The sequence below is a fragment of the Euprymna scolopes genome, chromosome 40, assembly GCF_053919585.1.
Source record: "Euprymna scolopes isolate OS-2025 chromosome 40, ASM5391958v1, whole genome shotgun sequence".
Lineage (NCBI taxonomy): Eukaryota > Metazoa > Mollusca > Cephalopoda > Sepiida > Sepiolidae > Euprymna > Euprymna scolopes.
This window is the reverse complement of record NC_136521.1, coordinates 67888926-67908925: the sequence shown is the minus strand read 5'-3', so window position 1 is coordinate 67908925 and position 20000 is coordinate 67888926. Positions and strand designations below refer to the sequence as shown.

At 36.4% G+C, this 20000-nt stretch overlaps 1 protein-coding gene across 2 annotated transcripts in view; it reads left to right on the top strand.

Annotated features, from left to right (window-relative positions):
- Positions 1-20000, top strand: part of LOC145265602 (receptor-type guanylate cyclase Gyc76C-like) — a 644892-nt gene that overhangs the window by 447339 nt on the left and 177553 nt on the right. For both annotated transcript variants that reach the window (XM_080121613.1, XM_080121614.1), the window contains 2 exons: positions 6982-7086; positions 16361-16432. In XM_080121613.1, coding sequence (XP_079977739.1) covers positions 6982-7086; positions 16361-16432 — 177 coding nt within the window. The remainder of the gene's footprint in view (positions 1-6981; positions 7087-16360; positions 16433-20000) is intronic.

Sequence of the window (20000 nt, the reverse complement as noted above, 5' to 3'; positions counted from 1 at the left end):
CAGAAAACAGGAGGAAGCGGAGAAAGGAGATATCTACTAGCAACACAGCTCCTTCCCCCTCTTCCACTACCCAGTCGACCACCCACGCATGCCCCCACTGCAATAAAGTCTGTGAGTCAATGATCGGCCCCAACAGCCATCTGAGGACTCACAAATGACCAGACCTAATCAGACAGGAGTGATTGCCGATGATGATGATGATGATGATGATGATGATGATGTGTTTGTGTCTAAATGGAAATTCTGAATGACATTATGTAGAATTACAACAGAATTTATTGTTTGACAATTTTTATTTTTTCTTAATCCATAGATTTTCAATGAATGGCTCATCTCATCAGAGAAAGTGTAACTAGCAAAATAGATGTGTGTAATTATAAATTTTACTTATTAGCACATAAATTGAAAATTCAAATTGAAGTGATAGTGTCAAAAGGGATATTTACTGTTAATAACATTTCGTCCGATGAAAAGGAACCATTCATTAAAAATCCATTAAGGAAAAAGTCTTTAAAAATTATTTGTACTTCTTTGTCAAACAATAAATTTTGTTGTAATTCTACATAATTTAACTCAGAATTTCCATTCATTTTATTGCTCTATCTCGTATATTGAGCTTTCTTTATCTGCTTGGCATCGTCTTATAAATATTGATACTTATATTTATTTGGACTTTAGGTTTACAGAATTATATAATCTGTAATCCTGTGGCATTTTAATATTTCATTTAATCTTACTCTCTCCCCACTCTCTCTCTCTCTCTCTCTCTCTCTCTATATATATATATATATATATATATATATATATAAATATATATATATATATATATATATATATATATATATATCGAGCAGTCCGTCGATTTTGACGATGACGCGGAGGTCAGTTAGTGTCCGTGTCGAAGGCGTGATGTGAGTCCGATCGGAGCTCTGAAACCCAGGCGGCAGATGTGACACCTGATGGCAGGGGAATACGGGTAGTGGCGCCCCTAGTTGCGCTCTTTTTGCTTTCCTTCAGAAGAGCACGACCATCATATTCCAATCGCCTGAGTGCAGAGATCACGTTGCAGCTTCCACTCCATCAAACCTGCCGGTACGCCCTCACTCCATCGTCACGGGACTTTCACCTCTCCCCCAGCCTAGGAAAAGTTGGAATAAGCAGCTTGCTCAGTACTGCTAGCACCCTCTCCGCTGAAAGCAAAAGTACAGAGACAATGACCGGCCAGGACTGTCTGCACACATGCAATCAGCCGCATCCGATGGCTGAGGCAGACCCGAGTCGAGTTGTACATCACACTTGTTGACCGCGTAGCACTGGTTCATCCGCTGCAGAAGCCGTTGGGATTCCTTCCTCATCCGCCAAGAGCATCGTTGACCAGGCTTGGATTTTTGTGACCTTATATATATATATATATATATATATATATATATATATATATATATATATATATATATATATATATATAATTATTAAAGTTAAATTCTGTAAATCAAAATATATACACATATATTTAAGTTAAGAATTTATTGTTTGCAACAAGAGGGGAGTTATGTTTATTTCCTTAATCCATGGATTTTCAATACTGGCGCTTATCATCAGAGGAAATGAAATGCAATTAGCAAAATGTTCAGCTTTGAATAAACAAATATTTTGCTTTTCAGCACATATATTGAAAATGTTATTTGAATGGTGAATAAGAGTCATAGAAAAAGGAATTTCATACAACCTGGGCAGTCCATTTTAAGAATGAGTTCAATAGTTGCCGGGGTATTACTGGCAGATCGGAGGAGTAGTGATCCGGGGGGAAAATCAGTAATCCGATATATCAAGAATGTTTGGTTGTTCCATACTGTTATTTCGAATGGCATACGAAGTGGTCGTCCTCGTCAGCGATATAAAGATCCGTTGGTAAATGAAATCCAAAATCTTTGCGGGTGCGGAGATATTGCATCAGATGTTGAATCAATGGATTTGAACATTGATTATATATTGCATTTCATTTCCTCTAATGATAAGAGCCATTATTGAAAATTCATGGATTAAAGAAAATAAACAATTTTTTCTATATATATTCCTTGTTTCATACAATAAATTCTTAACTTAAATAGATTTGTATATATTTTAATTTACAGAATTTAAATTTAATCATTAAACTTATATATTGCTCTATTTTTAAATATTGAGCTTTACTTTTTTGGCTAGGATCATCCTGAAAGTATTACCTCAATGTAATATCTGACAGGATAATTAACTTGATCTCTAATATGTTACTTATATATATATATATATATATATATATATATATATATATATATATATATATATATATATATATATATATAGTCCATCTATGAATTCTGACGATGCTAGTTGGATATTTCCTCTCTTTGAGGATCTTCCTCTAGCTGAAACAATATGTAAACTCATTCTGGACTCACAGTAATAAATTTCCTATGTACTGCTCTGGCTACACATTGAGCACTTTAGTCCGGTTTTTTCACCACTGGTAAATATATATATATATATATATATATATATATATATATATATATATATATATATATATATATATATATATATATATATATATATATAAGAACAGGTAGTTAATAAAACATATTAAAAACACTTTGAAAAAGAAGTATGGCGTAGTTTGCTTGAAGCATTGTAAGAGAATAACAGTTATTTTTTTAAGGCTACAACAATGCAGAGATGTTGTTTGAAGATAAATAAATAAATATATGAATAATAAATAATGCAATATTTTTTAATTTTTTATTCATTATATAGTTTTTAATATATATTTATTCATTTATCTACCTGAATTTAAACTCTGGGTGGTATTTAACATCCAAAATCCCCCCAAATTAGTTAAATTTCCATTTCGACAAGTAAAATCCAAGGGAATCGCGTAATTGGGAGATGGTCTAAATTAATCCGAAAGGCAGAAATCCGTGGAATAATCCACAAATGGGTACAAGGAAAAGGAAATGAGTTCAAATAAAATTATTAAAAGAAAGATTATATATATATATATATATATATATATATATATATATATATATATATCAAATTTTAATTTTTTAGACCAAATATTCAGGCAATAGTTTGGTAGAGACTTTTCGCACACATACCGACAACGTCACACACACACACACAATATATATAATTTATACATAGAAAGAGAGAGAGAGAGAGGAAAAAAGAGAGAGAAAGAGAGAGATGTCTATGTGCTTAAACGTTTTCATCTTAAATTCTACGCAATTATGCAGAATGTAGAAACTATGCATAAATAGAATTCAACGTAATAGTGAAATCAAACTAATCACCTAATAAGAAAAAAAAATGAATAATTAATTAATGAAAATTATGCAAATTAGTTAGCCTTTATTAAGTCGCTCGGATATCCATGACTGAGTATATTAAAAAGAAAGTTTGTTTTAATAATTTGTTTAATATAAACAGTAAGCTTTTAATATCAATATCAGAGCCAGAAAAAAACTTGACTCTATGTGGAGTGTCATTCTGGTTTGTATCTCGTCCTGCTTTTATTTTAATTTTCTTTTTCTCTTTCTCCTATTCCTTTTTCTTTTTTTTTCTTTTCTTCTTTGTTTTCTTCTTTTTTCCTCATATTTCTGAGATTTCTTTTGTTCTTTCTCTCCTGTTGTGTTATTTTTTCTTTTTCTTTTCCCTTTCTTCTTCTTATTCATCTTCTCTCTTTCTCTTTCTTCTTTGGTATTTTTTTCTTTCCTTTCGTTCTTTTTCCTTCCTCTTTTTTCTTTCTTTTTCTTCATTTACCCTTTTCTTTTCTTTTACTTCTTCTCTTTCGTCCTTTGGGATTTACTTTATCTTTCTTCTTCCTCAAGCGTTTCTCCCCTGTCTTCTTCTTTCACTTTCTTTTTTTCGCCCCTTTTTTCTTTTACTTTTTCTTTTGTTTTCTTTTATTTTTATTTCGAATCTCTTTTTTCTTTTCAATCTCTACTTCCTACTACTACTACTACTACTACTACTACTACTACTACTACTACTATTACCACTGCTTCGTTTTTTTTTTCACTATTTATTTCCAATTTATTTTTTCCTCTTCCGTGTTGTCTGTTGAATCAAACATTTGTTTCTGTCACACACATTCAAAAAAAAAAAAAAAACTTCACAAAACAAAATCTAAACAAATACAATACAAAAAAAGAAAAAAAAGAAAAGAAAAACTAAAAAAGACAAAAACGGAAATGGATAATGTCGACAACTTCCCGCGCAACAAAAGGACAAAAAAAAAATGGCCGCCATTTTTAAAAGTCTTTATCTAACGATGTTTTCTCTAATAAGGTTAACGCCCTCGCTTACACCAAAACAATAATGACTTGCGAAAACGATAAATAGAAAATAAACAATTGCCATGAACTTATTTACAAATAAAATCATGTACAAAACTAATGTTTCTTTTGAGAAATAAAAACGATTTAATCTTACAACTTGTAATTTTATAACATTGCCATTTTAAATTAAGTCTGGGAAATCTACGTTTCTTTCTTTTTGGTTTGCTTTTTCTGTGTGAGATAGAAATACACTTACAATCAAAAAGGATACATAACTTTCCACGAGAAAACAGTGATATATATATATATATATATATATATATATATATATATATATATATATATATATATATATATATATATATATATATATATATATATATGTATAAGGAATGAAAAAATATACCAGCGGTGGTTGACGTTATGTTTAAAGAAAAAATAGAAAAAACCGAATGAAATTATTAAAAAATCAACGTTTCGTCCTTGTCTCAGAGGACATCTTCAGGATAATTGAAATAAAAATGTGATAAAAGAAAAAGTCATAGATCGTGCGAAAAAAGACAGTTTTTTAAAATCCAACCCATGTCGGGAAAGGACGAATATGTGTGCGTGTCCTTTCCCGACATGGGTTGGATTTTAAAAAACTGTCTTTTTTCGCACGATCTATGACTTTTTCTTTTATCACATTTTTATTTCAATTATCCTGAAGATGTCCTCGGAAACAAGGACGAAACGTTGATTTTTTAATAATTTCATTCGGTTTTTTCTATTTTTTCTTTAAACATATATATATATATATATATATATATATATAGTAAGTTATAAAATATATATGGCGATTAAGCTAACTAGCTCTACCTACGTATTGAGCACCTTTGAAGTAAATAAAGTTTACGCATAAATCTATACTTTCGTATATTAATTTTATGTGAGTAAATTATGTAGTTATAAGAATGATGTCTTCAAGTTCAACGTTAACAAATTCCTGATGAACCGCCCCTTTAAGTAAGACACTTTATCAAATCTCCAATACTAACGTACTGTACACGCAATAACCCTTATCCCTGAATGGCTTCCGGGCCTTGATAAGTGGTGACCACTATGTAAAAAAAAAAAAGAAAAGAATCTGTGTTTAGATTTAGGTACAGATAGAGAGTTGGGGGAATCGTATATAGTGGTCGTAGCAAGTCGAGTGTTTTTAGAGAAAGTTTGGCGAGGAGGAACCATAGATTGGAATTCAGTTGATCACATTCCATGAAAATAATGATAAAATAGAAACAGGCTCGCAATGTCTTTTCTGTAGGAAAGAGGTTGCAAGCAAGAGAAAAGCGTATCTCTCACTAGGTTTCGAAGCTGATTTTGAACTCTATCAAAGCTGGATAGGGTACACCGAGCAGCTGTTGCGCAGATATCGTAACAGTGATCCATGTTAGGGCGTATCTGGCTCTTATATAGATAAAGGACTGAACTCTTTCTTTCTTTGATGATGAATCTCATACGATCCGAAATCATAAGAAATGTTACAATTAAAAAGAAAAAAAAAAGAAAATGAAATTTTAATAATTTTTCTTCTTTTAGTAAAATACCGGGTGGAACGATAAAAGTGTCGCCCTACAAAAAAACCACTACAGATTTATTTTTAAACTTTTATTGAAAATATATATACATGTTACTTGATTATGTAATAGAACTGACATCTCTTCACTGTAGCCGCCTTCAGCCTCAATCACCGCCGTGATACAGGTCCAAAACTGGGATCATACCTTTTCTACAAACGCCGGTGGGAGCTCGGCGAATACTCGGCGGATGGCGGTGATCAGGCTGGCTTTGGTGTTGTTGGAGGTCATGTTGGTGATGTTCCTGATGTATGACCAAATGAAGCAGTCTAGCAGGTTCAGGTCGGGGAGAGGGGCCAGTGAGATAAGGTATAAAGTCGTAGCACTCCTTCTGAAGCCAAGATTGGGTCTCTTTGGACTTTTGGACCGACGCCCTGCTGCCCCACCCAGGATCTGCCAGCAGCTACCTGATTGCACCAGGGGATCACCACACTCTTCAGCACATCCAGGTACATGTCGGTGTTGACTTTCAAGCCGACTTCGAAGATATGAGATGGCATGATGTGGCCCTCACTTGAAACCAAAGATCATAACGGTAGTCATGACGGTTCCTCTTATTCGTGGCAATTCAGCGATGCATTTGGAGGCTGCTGGCTTTTTATTTAGTTTTATTGCCATAAGTCGGATCGGTGGAGAGCATGAGTTGTACAGCGGCACATCTCCGATCTCGCTTGTTGAACATTGTGTCACTTTCAGACATGATAAAAGGCTCCTATCGCTCTTGGAATTTGTACACAACTGGCCAACTACTAGATTGTCTGCAAAAAAAAAAAAAAAAAAAGAAAAAAGAAAAACGGTTTCCATCAAACGGAAATGGAATCATGTATTTTATCGCTCTCTCTGTGTTTGCATCTTGACGTGTTTCAAAAGCAGTTTTGTCTGTTTATTCGTTTTTTTTTTAAATTTTAATGATGCTTCCAAAGGTTTTAATCCCAAATTGATAATTTTAATTTTACTGCATACGTTCTGTTAATATAAGAAATTTTGACGTTCCTACTTGCTACGATAAATATAAATGAAATGGATTTTTAATGTCTTTTTCTTTGTAGATGCGCGAACTACGTCATCAAAACATCAATTCTTTCATTGGCGCATCCGTTGATGGACCTTATGTATTGATTGTATCTGAGTATTGTTCGAAAGGCAGTTTGCAGGTAAACTTGTTTTTTATATAATATCTCTATTACTATTGTTTATATGCCATTTCACTAACTTCCCAAGCATTACCCCTTCCTTTGGGGTGCTAGTGTTGTATTTGTCCATTCGTTGTGATACCATTCTCCAAGGAATTACTTCCTGCTGCTACAAATTTTATTTTCCTCGTTTGGTGAAATGGCAGATCATTTGGAACCAGGATTTTTTTTTTTTTCATGGAAATCGTTCCAGACATGGTATGAAGCCATTTGATGTAAGCAGCTAAAAAATACTATAGGGTCAAAAACTTGCCAACGATATTTTTCTAGAATAGATTCTGGTCTAGAAAACAGCAATTGCTTCCTTTTTGTAAGAAACGTCGCTCTTGGAATGCGAGGACTAAAGTACAAAGTAAGAGAAGCGATAGTTATGCGGCCGCCGAGCATAAAGCCAAGATACATTTTAAACTTCTGCCTGGTCAGGGCTGACATTTGTATGAATAGAGCCTTAGATGAAATAGATTCTGACCTAGAAATTAGATCAGGCTAGTATACCATCATCGATTATTTATTTACATTAGACTTGAAGAGGACGATGTTCTAGTCCGTGCGCAAGCAGAATCATTCTTGCCGGTGTAACGTAAAATGTAAAAAAAAAAAAAAAAAAAAAAAAAAATTCCCTTGTAAAGAGAAGAAAGACGATGTTTCTGATCATCAAACCCAAATATCAGCTGACGTGATATTGTAAACAAACACAGACGGAATTTGATGAATGATGTAATTTATATTATTTTTTTATTTTATTTTATTTTAATTATTTATTTATGCATCCTTTTTTTCAGAATTAGTCCAGCAAGCAAATTATTACCCGTAATATATAATAATCAATAGAGGATTGATTCTATAATAATACATACGCAATCTGCATAAATTAAAATATCATGTTGAGCGTATTGTACGACCAGGCAACGCCGGGCGGCCAGCTACTGTGTATATATATATATATATATATATATATATATATATATATATATATATATATATATATATATATATATATATATATATAATGAACAACTGATTAATAAAACATGTTAAAAAACATATTGAAAAAGAGTTAAAAACATATTTAATTTCAAAAAGGAAGCACAAGATAAGTGGATAGTCCTTAATCCGCGGAGTTTCGAAGAAATACTCTCCTTCTCATCAGAGGGCAGGAATTAGCAAAATGCGGGATCGGATTTTGCATGTAAAAGTATTTACATGTAATATATATATATATATATATATATATATATATAATTAGTTTTTTTGGAAAAAGAATTCCAGCAGAGTGCTCAATTAAAAGGAAAATCCAAATTTTAAGAGCGTACTTATATTTTGTGTACAGAAAGTTGTTAGTTGAGACAGGTCATTGGTACCGTCGGTTTCAAGCCCGATAATAAGGCCCGTTTAAGGTATCCTTATCGAGCTCTCTTCAGCCAATATTCGTCTGACGAATATTGGCTGAAGAGAGCTCGATAAGGATACCTTAAACGGGCCTTATTATCGGGCTTGAAACCGACGGTACCAATGACCTGTCTCAACTAACAACTTTCTGTACACAATATATATATATATATATATATATATATAGTGTGTGTGTGTGTGTGTGTACGTGTGTGTATTCAATTGAATCATGATACTTGACTTTTGCATTATAAACTTTAATTAAAGCCATTATATATAAAAAATAATGTCATAAAATAAACGGTAGGTTCTCTACAGTGCAATGTAGACAATAAGATGTTGTGGACCAAGTCACTGCGAGAGGCATGTGAAGCTTTCTCGTTGTGCACCGCGATGGGTTCCCAACTAGAGCAGGCAATCCATCGATCTGATTGCATAATGGGCGATTCCACCGATTTCGATGACAATAAAAATATAGGAAGGTAAAACCTTGGTTTGTCATTATTCAATCTCTCTGTCTATAAGTTTTACGTCCTTCAATAAAGGCAATAATAGAATAGTAGTCTGAATAACCCAAATAATTAAAATTAAAATGTTAGTAGCTTAGCAGGGACAAAATCGAGCCCATATGTCTTCGAGGTAGATTTTTCCCCTCGGACGGCTGCACTTTGGAATTCCCTCCCTGTTTCCCTGACTGTACAGACATGCAGAAATTCAAGTGTAATGTGAACAAACATCTAGCTAACCAACTCCAAACCTGGTCCCATATAGTAGCCCCTCACGACTAAGTGGCGCTGTGTCTTGTTTGGGGTGAATTCTTTTTTACATGGTAGTCACCACTTATCAAGGCCCGGAAGCCACTCGGGGATAAGGGTTATTGCGTGTACAGTAATCAATGGGATAGTATCATAGTAATCGTTAGTATTGCAGATTTGATAAAGTGTCTTACTTAAGGGGGCGGTTCATCAGGAATTTGTTTATGTTGGACTTAAAGAAATCCAAGTTGTAGTCAGGTGGGAAACAGGCAAACGGAAGAGAGTTCCACAGGCATGCAATTCTCAGAAAGAAGCTTTGTTCATGGAATCTACGTTTTGATTTTGGCACAGATAAAAAGTGGGGAAAATTATTGACAGTGGTTTCAGTTAGACAGGTGCTTATCATGAAAGATTGGCGAAGGGGGGGACCAGAGATTGGAGCTCAGACGAGCACTTGCCATGGAAATAACAGGCTGGCAACGTCTCTTCTGTGGGAGAGAGGTTGCAGAGAAAAGAAAAGGGCATCCCTCACTAAGCCAACTGACAATAAAAAAAAAATTACCGTTAAAAAGCAACTGTGTTCGAGCTTTCTTTTTGGCGCCATTTAAAGTAAATGATGAAAAATAATAAGGGATATTGATGGTTCCTTCTTGTAGATAGGTAGCGCACCGGGTCTTCCTCAACGAATCGACGTCGAACCATCCTACGATTCTATGCCGAAGTTCTGCAAGTATTAATCGCATTCAAAAGATTGGTAATTATTCCGACTGCGGTGTTTCCAACCGTGAACCCCACCCACCACCTTCCATTCCCACGCACATCTTCACCCCGCGTTTCTTTATACCATCGCTATTTATCATACCTCCTCCCCTTGCTCACAACCGCTTCCTCCCCGTCCTTGTTGGCCATTTTTATTTGTCTGTCTGTTCTCAGACGGCGGTTCTTGGATGACTTCCAGGAATTCCTAACGAACCACTGCTTGATACATTTCTAACGCTTTCTGAGAGCCGCGAGAACCGCAAAACGAAGTAAAAACTGAGAATGTTGGCTGAGCACAGGTAAAAATTGCTTAGATGAATGGTTACAACGATGGCCTTTAGTGTGATCGGGCACATGGTCATTCCAAAAATCAGTTCGGGGATGCTAGTTACGCACCGATAGTGAAGTACAATTTTTATAATCATGATATTTGCTTCCTCTAATACAGTTGTAACATAGTCGCGTCAGTATTTTGGGGTGTGGCATAAGAATGATGTCACAAACTCAAATGAATATATAGGAATGAGGATCAGAAGGAAAAAGAGAACAAAAACGACGCGTGGGAAATTACGCTCGGCAAACACACAACGGCTTTTCCTTTTACACCGTCGATTGAGAGCAACCTATGTCTGGTGCTGTGTAATGAGTCTGCCGTGTCGATTAACGACCGCCAGCCGTGTATGGTGTCGCGTTTTGACAACCAGCTGTATCTGTATATCGATGTAATGACAGCTGACCGATGTTGCGCACAGAAAGAGAGAACATATTGGTGTTAAATACGTGTCGGCGACTGGATTGGTAAATTAAGAAAATAAATAACTTTTTCTCGGACCTGGACTGTTTGTATCGAAGTTGTAATTTCCTTTGTGACTGTCTCTACGTGTAACGTAGTTCTTGTTATGTTAACGTGTAGAACCAACACGTTGTAACAGTCTACGTCGCAAATTAGACCAAGACAAGAAATAAATCAAACTCTCTTCTTCGTGTAACAATGATATTTATTTCCTCATTCTCGTGCGCGCGCGACTTCTCGCTATGACGTCACCCACTTCTGTAACGCGATCGTCCTCTCTAACGTGCTCTCTCTCCTCTTTATAGTCTTTTTCCCTTACAGCGACATCATTTCCAATTTCGTACGCATTTGCATACGCGCGGTCGCGCTCTGTTACATACAACGTTTGGTTTCCTCCGGAAAGAATAAAAACGATATACGCTGTTCTAAGTATTTCAGCGAATATATAATGTCGACTTAGCGTATTCAGACGTGCAACAAGCATTTTAATCAATTTTAGGGCGAAAATTTGGCTGGCAAAAAGTCAAAGTCAGAGTTGACCTTTGCAGATTTTACTAAATTTCTCCGCCAATTTTGGGTCTAAACACTTGAAAATTTAGATGTATATAACTTGGGCATTGGTAAAACTTGTTATTTTGATTTGAAACCAAAATAATAAATGTTAAGTGGTCAAAATATTGGGATCGAAGTTAAAAGAAATTACCTCTGCGGTCTCTATTATATTACTCAGACAATTTTGGTCTAAACATCTTACATAAAGTGCATTCACATGCAAGGTAAGTTATAAACAATATATAGGGCTCGAACAAAGCCAGGTTGAACTGTTAGCAGACGTTGTTCCCTTTATGGCCTCTGCCTGTATTTCGCTAACGGATGCCAATCCAGTAATTATGTCTAACACGTTTGGTTATCAGACTATGAGTGGTTTTAGTTCTCTCCCATTGCGACAACGGTCGAAAAGTAGGATTAAAATGTTAGGAGGAACGCTCTGACTTGAAAAAGTACCTAGACAGCCCCGTCGGCATTCCTCGGTGAGGGTGCCTCAGGGGATTAGCAATAAACTAAACATTTCTCAAAGAGAGAAGACAAAGCCTGAGAGTGTTGTGGTAGGATTTACCTAATTAGCATACGTGGAGTGTCAACCATATAAATAAAGTAGAGATGGAAGAAACCTAACGAGAGACCTAACGAGAGACCCAACGAGAAACTTAATGAGAGACCTAACGAGAAACCTAACGAGAAACCTAACGAGAGACCTAACGAGAGACCTAACGAGAAACCTAACGAGAGACCTAACGAGAGACCTAACGAGAGACCTAACGAGAAACTTAATGAGAGACCTAACGAGAAACCTAACGAGAAACCTAACGAGAGACCTAACGAGAGACCTAACGAGAAACCTAACGAGAGACCTAACGAGAGACCTAACGAGAAACTTAACGAGAGACCTAATGAGAGACCTAACGAGAGACCTAACAAGAAACTTAACGAGCGACCTAACGAGAGACCTAACGAGAAACCTAACGAGAGACCTAACAAGAGACCTAACGAGAAACCTAACGAGAAACCTAACGAGAGAACTAACGAGAGACCTAACGAGAAACCTAACGAGAGACCTAACGAGAAACCTAACGAGAAACCTAACGAGAGACCTAACGAGAAACCTAACGAGAAACCTAACGAGAAACCTAACGAGCGACCTAACGAGAGACCTAACGAGAAACCTAACGAGAAACCTAACGAGAGACCTAACGAGAAACCTAACGAGAAACCTAACGAGAAACCTAACGAGAGACCTAACAAGAAACCTAACGAGAAACCTAACGAGAGACCTAATGAGAAACCTAACGAGAGCACTAACGAGAGACCTAACGAGAAACATAATGAGAGACCTAACGAGAGACCGAGAAGACAACGAGATCGAGAGTCGATGACTACCCAGTCGACACCTTCTCCAGGGGCGGTTTCCCCATGACTATACCAATGGACTCTATGTAAATATTGTATATACTTTCTTGCTTTCAATATATCTGTTCTACTTTTGTGTTGTAGTTATTTATTTCTATGTGTTCAGTCGGGTGTCAACAGGGAGGTTGGACCTCCTAGGACTACATAGAACCAGAATTACGCCGCAATCAACAGGGACCAGACCATTAAAGGAATCTCTGTTGATTTTAGGGGTCGAGGATAAAGATTTCCTTAGCTATAATATAAGGAACGGAAAGAACAAATGCATAAATATGTGTATTACTTTAAATCCATATCTATATATTACAAAAGTGATCATTCTGTCTTCCTGCGAAACGGTCTCTACCAAACTACTCTGTCAGCTTTTGGTCTACAGACTTAAATCTAGATATATATATAAAATTCGGACCTGTAAAACAAATTCGATTTGGTGTTTAGCTAGTAAAAATAGCTGCTAACAAGTGAAAATTAAAAAAAAAAATGAAACTGGGCTGGCGGAAATCGACATTACATCTATTCTCTACGCATGCGCAAATATACATTTGATATACGTTTAATTGCGTTAATTTTTAATGCTTTAATATACATGTGTTCTTAAGCCGTATGGTAGGGAATACCGCTAGAGAGATAAAGGATTTAGTTTCAATTCTAGTTTATATCACCTAAATTATATATATATATATATATATATATATATAAACTTTTAAAATCACTATTGTAAATTGGGCACAATATAATAATCAATATAGTATTGATACTGTAATAAATAAATACGAAATCTACATGAATTAAAATATCATATTAAAGCATGTTTTATGACCGAGCAACGCCGGATTGCCTGCTAGTCATATACAAACTATATTATTTTATACAATGAACGGCCTATGAGCCGTATAAGAAACACTTGAAACTGATTGTTTTCTTGATAATTTACAATAATGAGGGGTTTTTTTTTTGTAGAATCTACCGTATTGTTGAAAAAAATTCTTAATGAAAACTGAACTTTTATTTATTGTTGAAAAAAAAACATTGAGTTTTTTTTTAATAAAAATAAAAAGTTATTTTTTAAAATTATTAACATTCATTCCTTTGTTCAGGAATTTATTATCAAGTATATTTGTTATCATTAAGGTCGTTTATGAATATCAGAAATAATAGAGGTCCAAGGATCGATCCCTGTATGCCGCTTGGATGTACGTCGATCCAGGACAACCTTAATTTTTTTCTCGTCTAAAAAAGATCTAATTATATTTAGCATTTGTATTAAAACCGTGGGATTTAAGTTCCATTAAGACTTCTTCATCCCAGACTTTCTCAAAGGCTTTGGATATATCAAGGGTTACAGCCCTAGCTTTGCCCGTCATGATATATGCGACTAGAGATGACTTGGTTTCGATTATAACTGATGGTACTCCAGTAATCTATTTTTTTAATAAATAATTTTATCAAGAATTCTTCATAAAACAAAAGTTTCTCTGAGATAGTATTTTCTTTTACCATAATACCGCATCCACTCTTTCGTACTGGGGGACGTCACTTTGATCTTGACCTGAAGGCCAAGAACAACAGAAAAAAGGCTTGCCCTTTTTCTATTTATTTCAAAAGAAATTATTACCTTTTTTTCATATATGGGTCGTGGAATTGCATTCATCTGCAAACGATCTAATTTGCATATTCTTTTAAACATCCATCCTAATTAACCCCCACTTAGTTTTTTTTTTCGGTTTTCTTATGGGATGATCATTTTTAGTTAACTATTACGTGTAATTATATTTATGCAGATATTCTACATGATTTATACTTGCATAATATTTGCGTAAAAGTTTATACTAAACACAAAACTCATTCCATATATATTTATGTATACGTAAATATTTTTTGTTGAATAAATTTTGTTTACCAAGCTCCTCTTAGAGTTTTTGGTCTACAGTCATGAAACTTCATATGCAAGGTATTTGAACCCATGCGAGACTTTATATTAGGCTTTTCGCTGGTGAAAATCGGCACAAAAGCGTGAAAAAAAAATGAAATTTACCAGGTGAAGGTCGAATGACGGCATTAGAAATATACATGCGTAACGTAATAGCTATTGGTTTTAATTTTTAGTTTTGCAGCAAACATATCTTCATAGCTCAGACATTAACATCAAACGGACAATTAAATCGTAAGCCAACCGTTTTGGTGTCGATTCTCGGTGGTTGCGAGTCACTTTTAAAAAACTTTTTAAATCATTATTATACAGGCTGGTCGTTAGAAAAGCGGGAAATTTGTCAAACAACGATATATTTTTACAACACTCACACGGCACCAATCAAAAATAGCAATCACACACTTTATCCATGATCTAAGCTGACCTTCAAATTTCCCGCTTATCTAGCGGCCACCCTGTATATCGGATCCAGTATAATATAATAATAAATACGAAGTCTGCGTTAATCAGAATATCATATTTAAGCGTATTTTACGACTAGGCAATACCGGACGCCCTGCTAGTAAAAACAAAAAATACTTAATCAGTTTCTGGTCTGATTTCCAAAAAAAAAAAAAAATAAAAAAAAAAATAAATAAATAAAAAATACACGGTTGTTCTGAAAAGTGTTTTCCTTGTTTAAGAAAGCCAGTTTTAGCAGAGGTGAAGTGCTCTTCGTTTTTTTTCTTTTTTATATTTTAATCAAAATTACCTTCTTTTTGAAAGTTCTTTTGTGAAAGTTTATATAGAACCTCTCCTCTTAAATAAAATGTACAAAAAGCACTTATGCAAATTGCTAAACATCTTATTCAGAATATTTCCAACAACACTCAATGTGCAAACAAACAAGTGTATACCTATAAGTCGTTCATTTGCGTGACCGACCCACGTGTTGCATTAAATGTCCTGAAAACGGTTCCATGCCGTGACGATGTGCCAGTCAATAGGTCTAAGTATGAAGATCTATCGATTAGATGTCTCTTTGTCTAGGTGAAGATAAAAGGCATGCCTGAGATGCTGGGTGTAGCTGGCCCCTCCTTCTCTCGGAATGACGTCTTTTTTATTAAGGGTTTGACATGGTTGGAATCTTCTTCGTCTTCAGGTCCGTTTCCTTTGACTTAAGGCAGACATTTAATACATGCACAAACAACGCACGACACAATTGTAATATTTAAGATCTTAACTATTTTATTTTCCAAAATTTATACAACATATATATTACATTATTAACATACAGATCATTCAATTAACTCGATATAACTGGCAACTTAAAACTAACTAACCTTAACTAGTGCTGAGGGATGGGCTGCCTCTCCTCTTCTCATTTACGGAGAGACAAAAATATACGTCTTACCCCATGCTGCTCGGACGAAAAAAAGAAAGGGAATTGTGGGATTGCATTCTGGTTGCTTACTTCGGTGTATCCCTCCGCTTACGGCCAAATCAACTCCTGGCCATGCTGAGGTGGTGGTGGGAACAACTACCGGTGCACTAAGAAATAGTGCCACACAAGCAATCAATCGAGATTATCATGCCTTCATAGTAATAAAAAAAATGATTTCAATCAAATCTTTTGATAAATTCTTTTTTGTTGTTTTTTAGGACATCTTAGAAAATGATGAAATGCAGCTTGACCAGATGTTTACCGATTCCCTCGTACATGACATCATTTTGGTAAGTCATCCATTTCCTTGTCTAGAAACTAGAAATAGTTTCATCCATATATTTTTCCTTTTAATATCCTGAAGATATCCCCTGCAATAAGGGACGAAACGTTGATCACCATTTTATAAATTCATTCGGTTTTTCTTTTTTCAAAACAACATAACGTCAACCATCGCTGGTATTTTTATTTTTTATATATATATATATATATATATATATATATATATATATATATATATATATATATATATATATATATATATATATATATATAGGCGTAGAGGTACTATCACAGGGACTCGTCTGAATCACCCAGTGGTTGACCTTGTTTCCTGACTAGGACAATGAACGCCGCTTTTCCCCGCTCCCGCCACAGCCCATCCCCCTAAACTGGACACAGTGGGGTGCTTCAGTGCCATATACATCGGTGCAATTGGACTGGGCTGGCTTTGCCTAATGGATTGAGGGTACCGAATTGACAGTTCCTGGCTGCTGTTTCCGACTGATAGTACAGGAGCCCTAACTCTTTGGCAGCGCTTAGAGCGGCTGCTCCATCAACAGTTGTAAAATATCGGGATGTTTGTAGTGCCATGTCGCGCATGGAAAGGGACGCTGCACTCATTCCCGGTGGGCTTTCCTGAGGCCACAATCCCGTGGGTGAGGACAGTTGATGGTTTACTTGTATTGCATGTCTGGTATTCTGCACATCTACTTGTCCAGCACCCCCTCACTCACTCACCCTAACTGAAACTTTTAAATAAAATAAAATGAAATGACAGCTCAAGCAAAAGTTACGTTTAAACCAGGACCAAACTCAAAGAAAACCAACCTGCCTCCTTCCTTGAGGCTTGCATTTACTAATATCCGTGGGCTAGAACTAACTTAGATGATGTTGAGTCATTTCTCCTTGTAAACACCCCGGATATCTTAGCATTAAGTGAAACTAACCTTCATTCCTCCATTCCCTCTAACCACTTTAACATGCCTGGTTATCTTCCACTCTACCGTAAGGACTCGGACAGATATATGCATGGGCTTGGAGTCTATATTCGTAACACCCTCCCCCTAACTAGAGAAATAAAACTAGAATCAGAGGACCAGGCCCTTATGTGCTTCAGACTAAATATGCAACACAATATTAGCTACTTGTATTTTCTCTACCGCTCTCCCTCAAACCAAGACTGTACCCTAATAAACAAAGTCTCAGACAGCATAGATATAGCACTCTTCCTCGATACTAGCGCACAAATACATGTATTTGGTGATTCAATGTCCACCACAGTAACTGGCTAGGATTCTCTAATCACACAGACGTAGCTGGTAGCGCAACACATAGCTTCTCTATATCCCATTCCCTATCTCAGTTGGTTACATTTCCGACACGTTTCCCAGACCAGCAAGATCAACATGCCTCACTTCTAGATCTCTTTCTGACAACGGTTCCCAATGACTGTACAACAAATGCCCACAGCCCACTCGGGAATGCTGATCACGCTGTGATAATGGTAGAAATCAGCCTAAATTCTAGCCCTAAAACTGAAGATCCACTACTCAAAACAACGAGGCATTACAAAAAGGCTGATTGGGAAGCCATCAGGGAGCTCATCAGAGATGCCCCATGGCAAAATATCTTTACTCTTCTAGCGGAACAGTGTGCAAATGAGACCACTGAATGGTTCAAAACTGCAATTGAAGCACATGTTCCTGCACGGAAATTCTATAGCAAGCACCCACTCTCCCCAATGATTTACTTCTGCTTATGCAGCTGCCATTTGTCAAAGGCAGCATGCGTTCCGCAGATTCAACCGACATAAGTCCAGCTCAAATAAACAGAAGCTTATAGAAGCTAGAAATAATTGTAAGAGAGTAATAGAGACAGCTAAGACAGATTACTCTGAAACCATCAGAAAACACATCGAAGCACAGAAATTAGGAACCCGGGATTTTTGGAAAATCTACAACAGCGTAGTAAATAATGGACAGTCAACTATTCCCCCACTATCAAACAATCATGAGGTTGCTTGCACGGCAACTGACAAGGCTAATCTGCTTGCCAGTCAGTTTGCCTCAAACTCCACACTGAACTCGGTACACCACTCACTCCCTGATTTTCCTCTGCGAACAGACGCCACACCAGACGATTTGAAAATCACCCCTTCTCAGGTACATGCTATTATAAAAAACCTAGACACCTCAAAAGCATGTGGACCAGACCTCATCCCGTCTGTGCTATTAAAAAAATGCTCTGCCGAGGTTGCTCCAGTTCTCTCCAAACTTTACAATAAATGCCTTAACGAATCTTGTTTTCCCGACTGCTGGAAAACCGCTTCTGTGGTACCAGTCTTCAAGAATTCTGGTGAAAGAACTGACCCACTAAATTATCGCCGCATTAGCCTCCTCCCGCTTTTCGCCAAAATATTTGAGTCCTTAGTTAATCAAGCCCTAGTCCAGCACCTAACAGCTGCTAAACTCCTGACTGACAAACAATATGGATTCAGGCAAGCCCGTTCAACAGCAGATATCTTAACTGTAGTTTCTGAACGTATCTACCGTTCATTGGACAAAACAGGGGATGGTAGAGCGGTGGTCCTTGATATATCTAAGGCTTTTGACAGGGTATGGCACGATGGTCTTCTAAGGAAAATTAGATCATATGGAATCACTGGAAGAATTCATAATGTAATTAAATCCTTCTTAAGTAATAGAAAAATCAAAGTTGTCCACAACGGTCGTACATCCAAACAATATGACATAAATGCGGGAGTACCTCAGGGGTCTATCCTTGGACCTCTATTATTCCTGATATTCATAAATGACCTCCCTGATAAAATTGTTTCTGAGATGGGTATATTTGCCGATGACACCACTCTCTATAACAGATATGAGAGGAAAACAAATTAACACATATCCAAGGAAATGGCAGAAACACTAGAGGATGACCTCCAATCTGTAGTGGAATGGGGACAAAAATGGTCGGTCACATTAAATGCTGCTAAGACTAAGCTTGTTTCCTTCAATAACTACAAGAAACCTTCTCTACCACCAATAGCAATGGCCAAGAACACATTGCCTGAAAGTACTTCTTTTAAACTCTTCGGCCTAACGTTTACAGGGAATATGAACTGGAATAGATACACTGAGAGCATTGCCAAGGCTGCTGCAAGGAAGGTTTGCTCCCTCTACCGTGCTAGAAAACTACTTACGCCTGACAGTATCCTATACTTCTATAAGGCCACCATTCGCCCATGTATGGAGTACTGTTGTCATATCTGGGCTGGTGCATCTGCAGCTTGTCTCTCACTCCTGGACAGGGTTCAAAAGAGAGTCGCCAACCTGATAGGTCCTGAACTGTCATCTAGGCTTCAGCCTCTGTCCCATCGACGAGATGTTGCATCCCTCTGCTTGTTCTACAAATACTTTAATGGTGAATGCTCTGACGAACTGCAAACACTTGTACCTCCATGACGTAACTACCCCGACAAACCCAACAAGCTACTAAGTCTCATCCCTTTACAGTAGAGATCCATAGGTGCAAGAAAGCCTTTTACTCCAATAGTTTCTTCCCCAGAACTGCGGG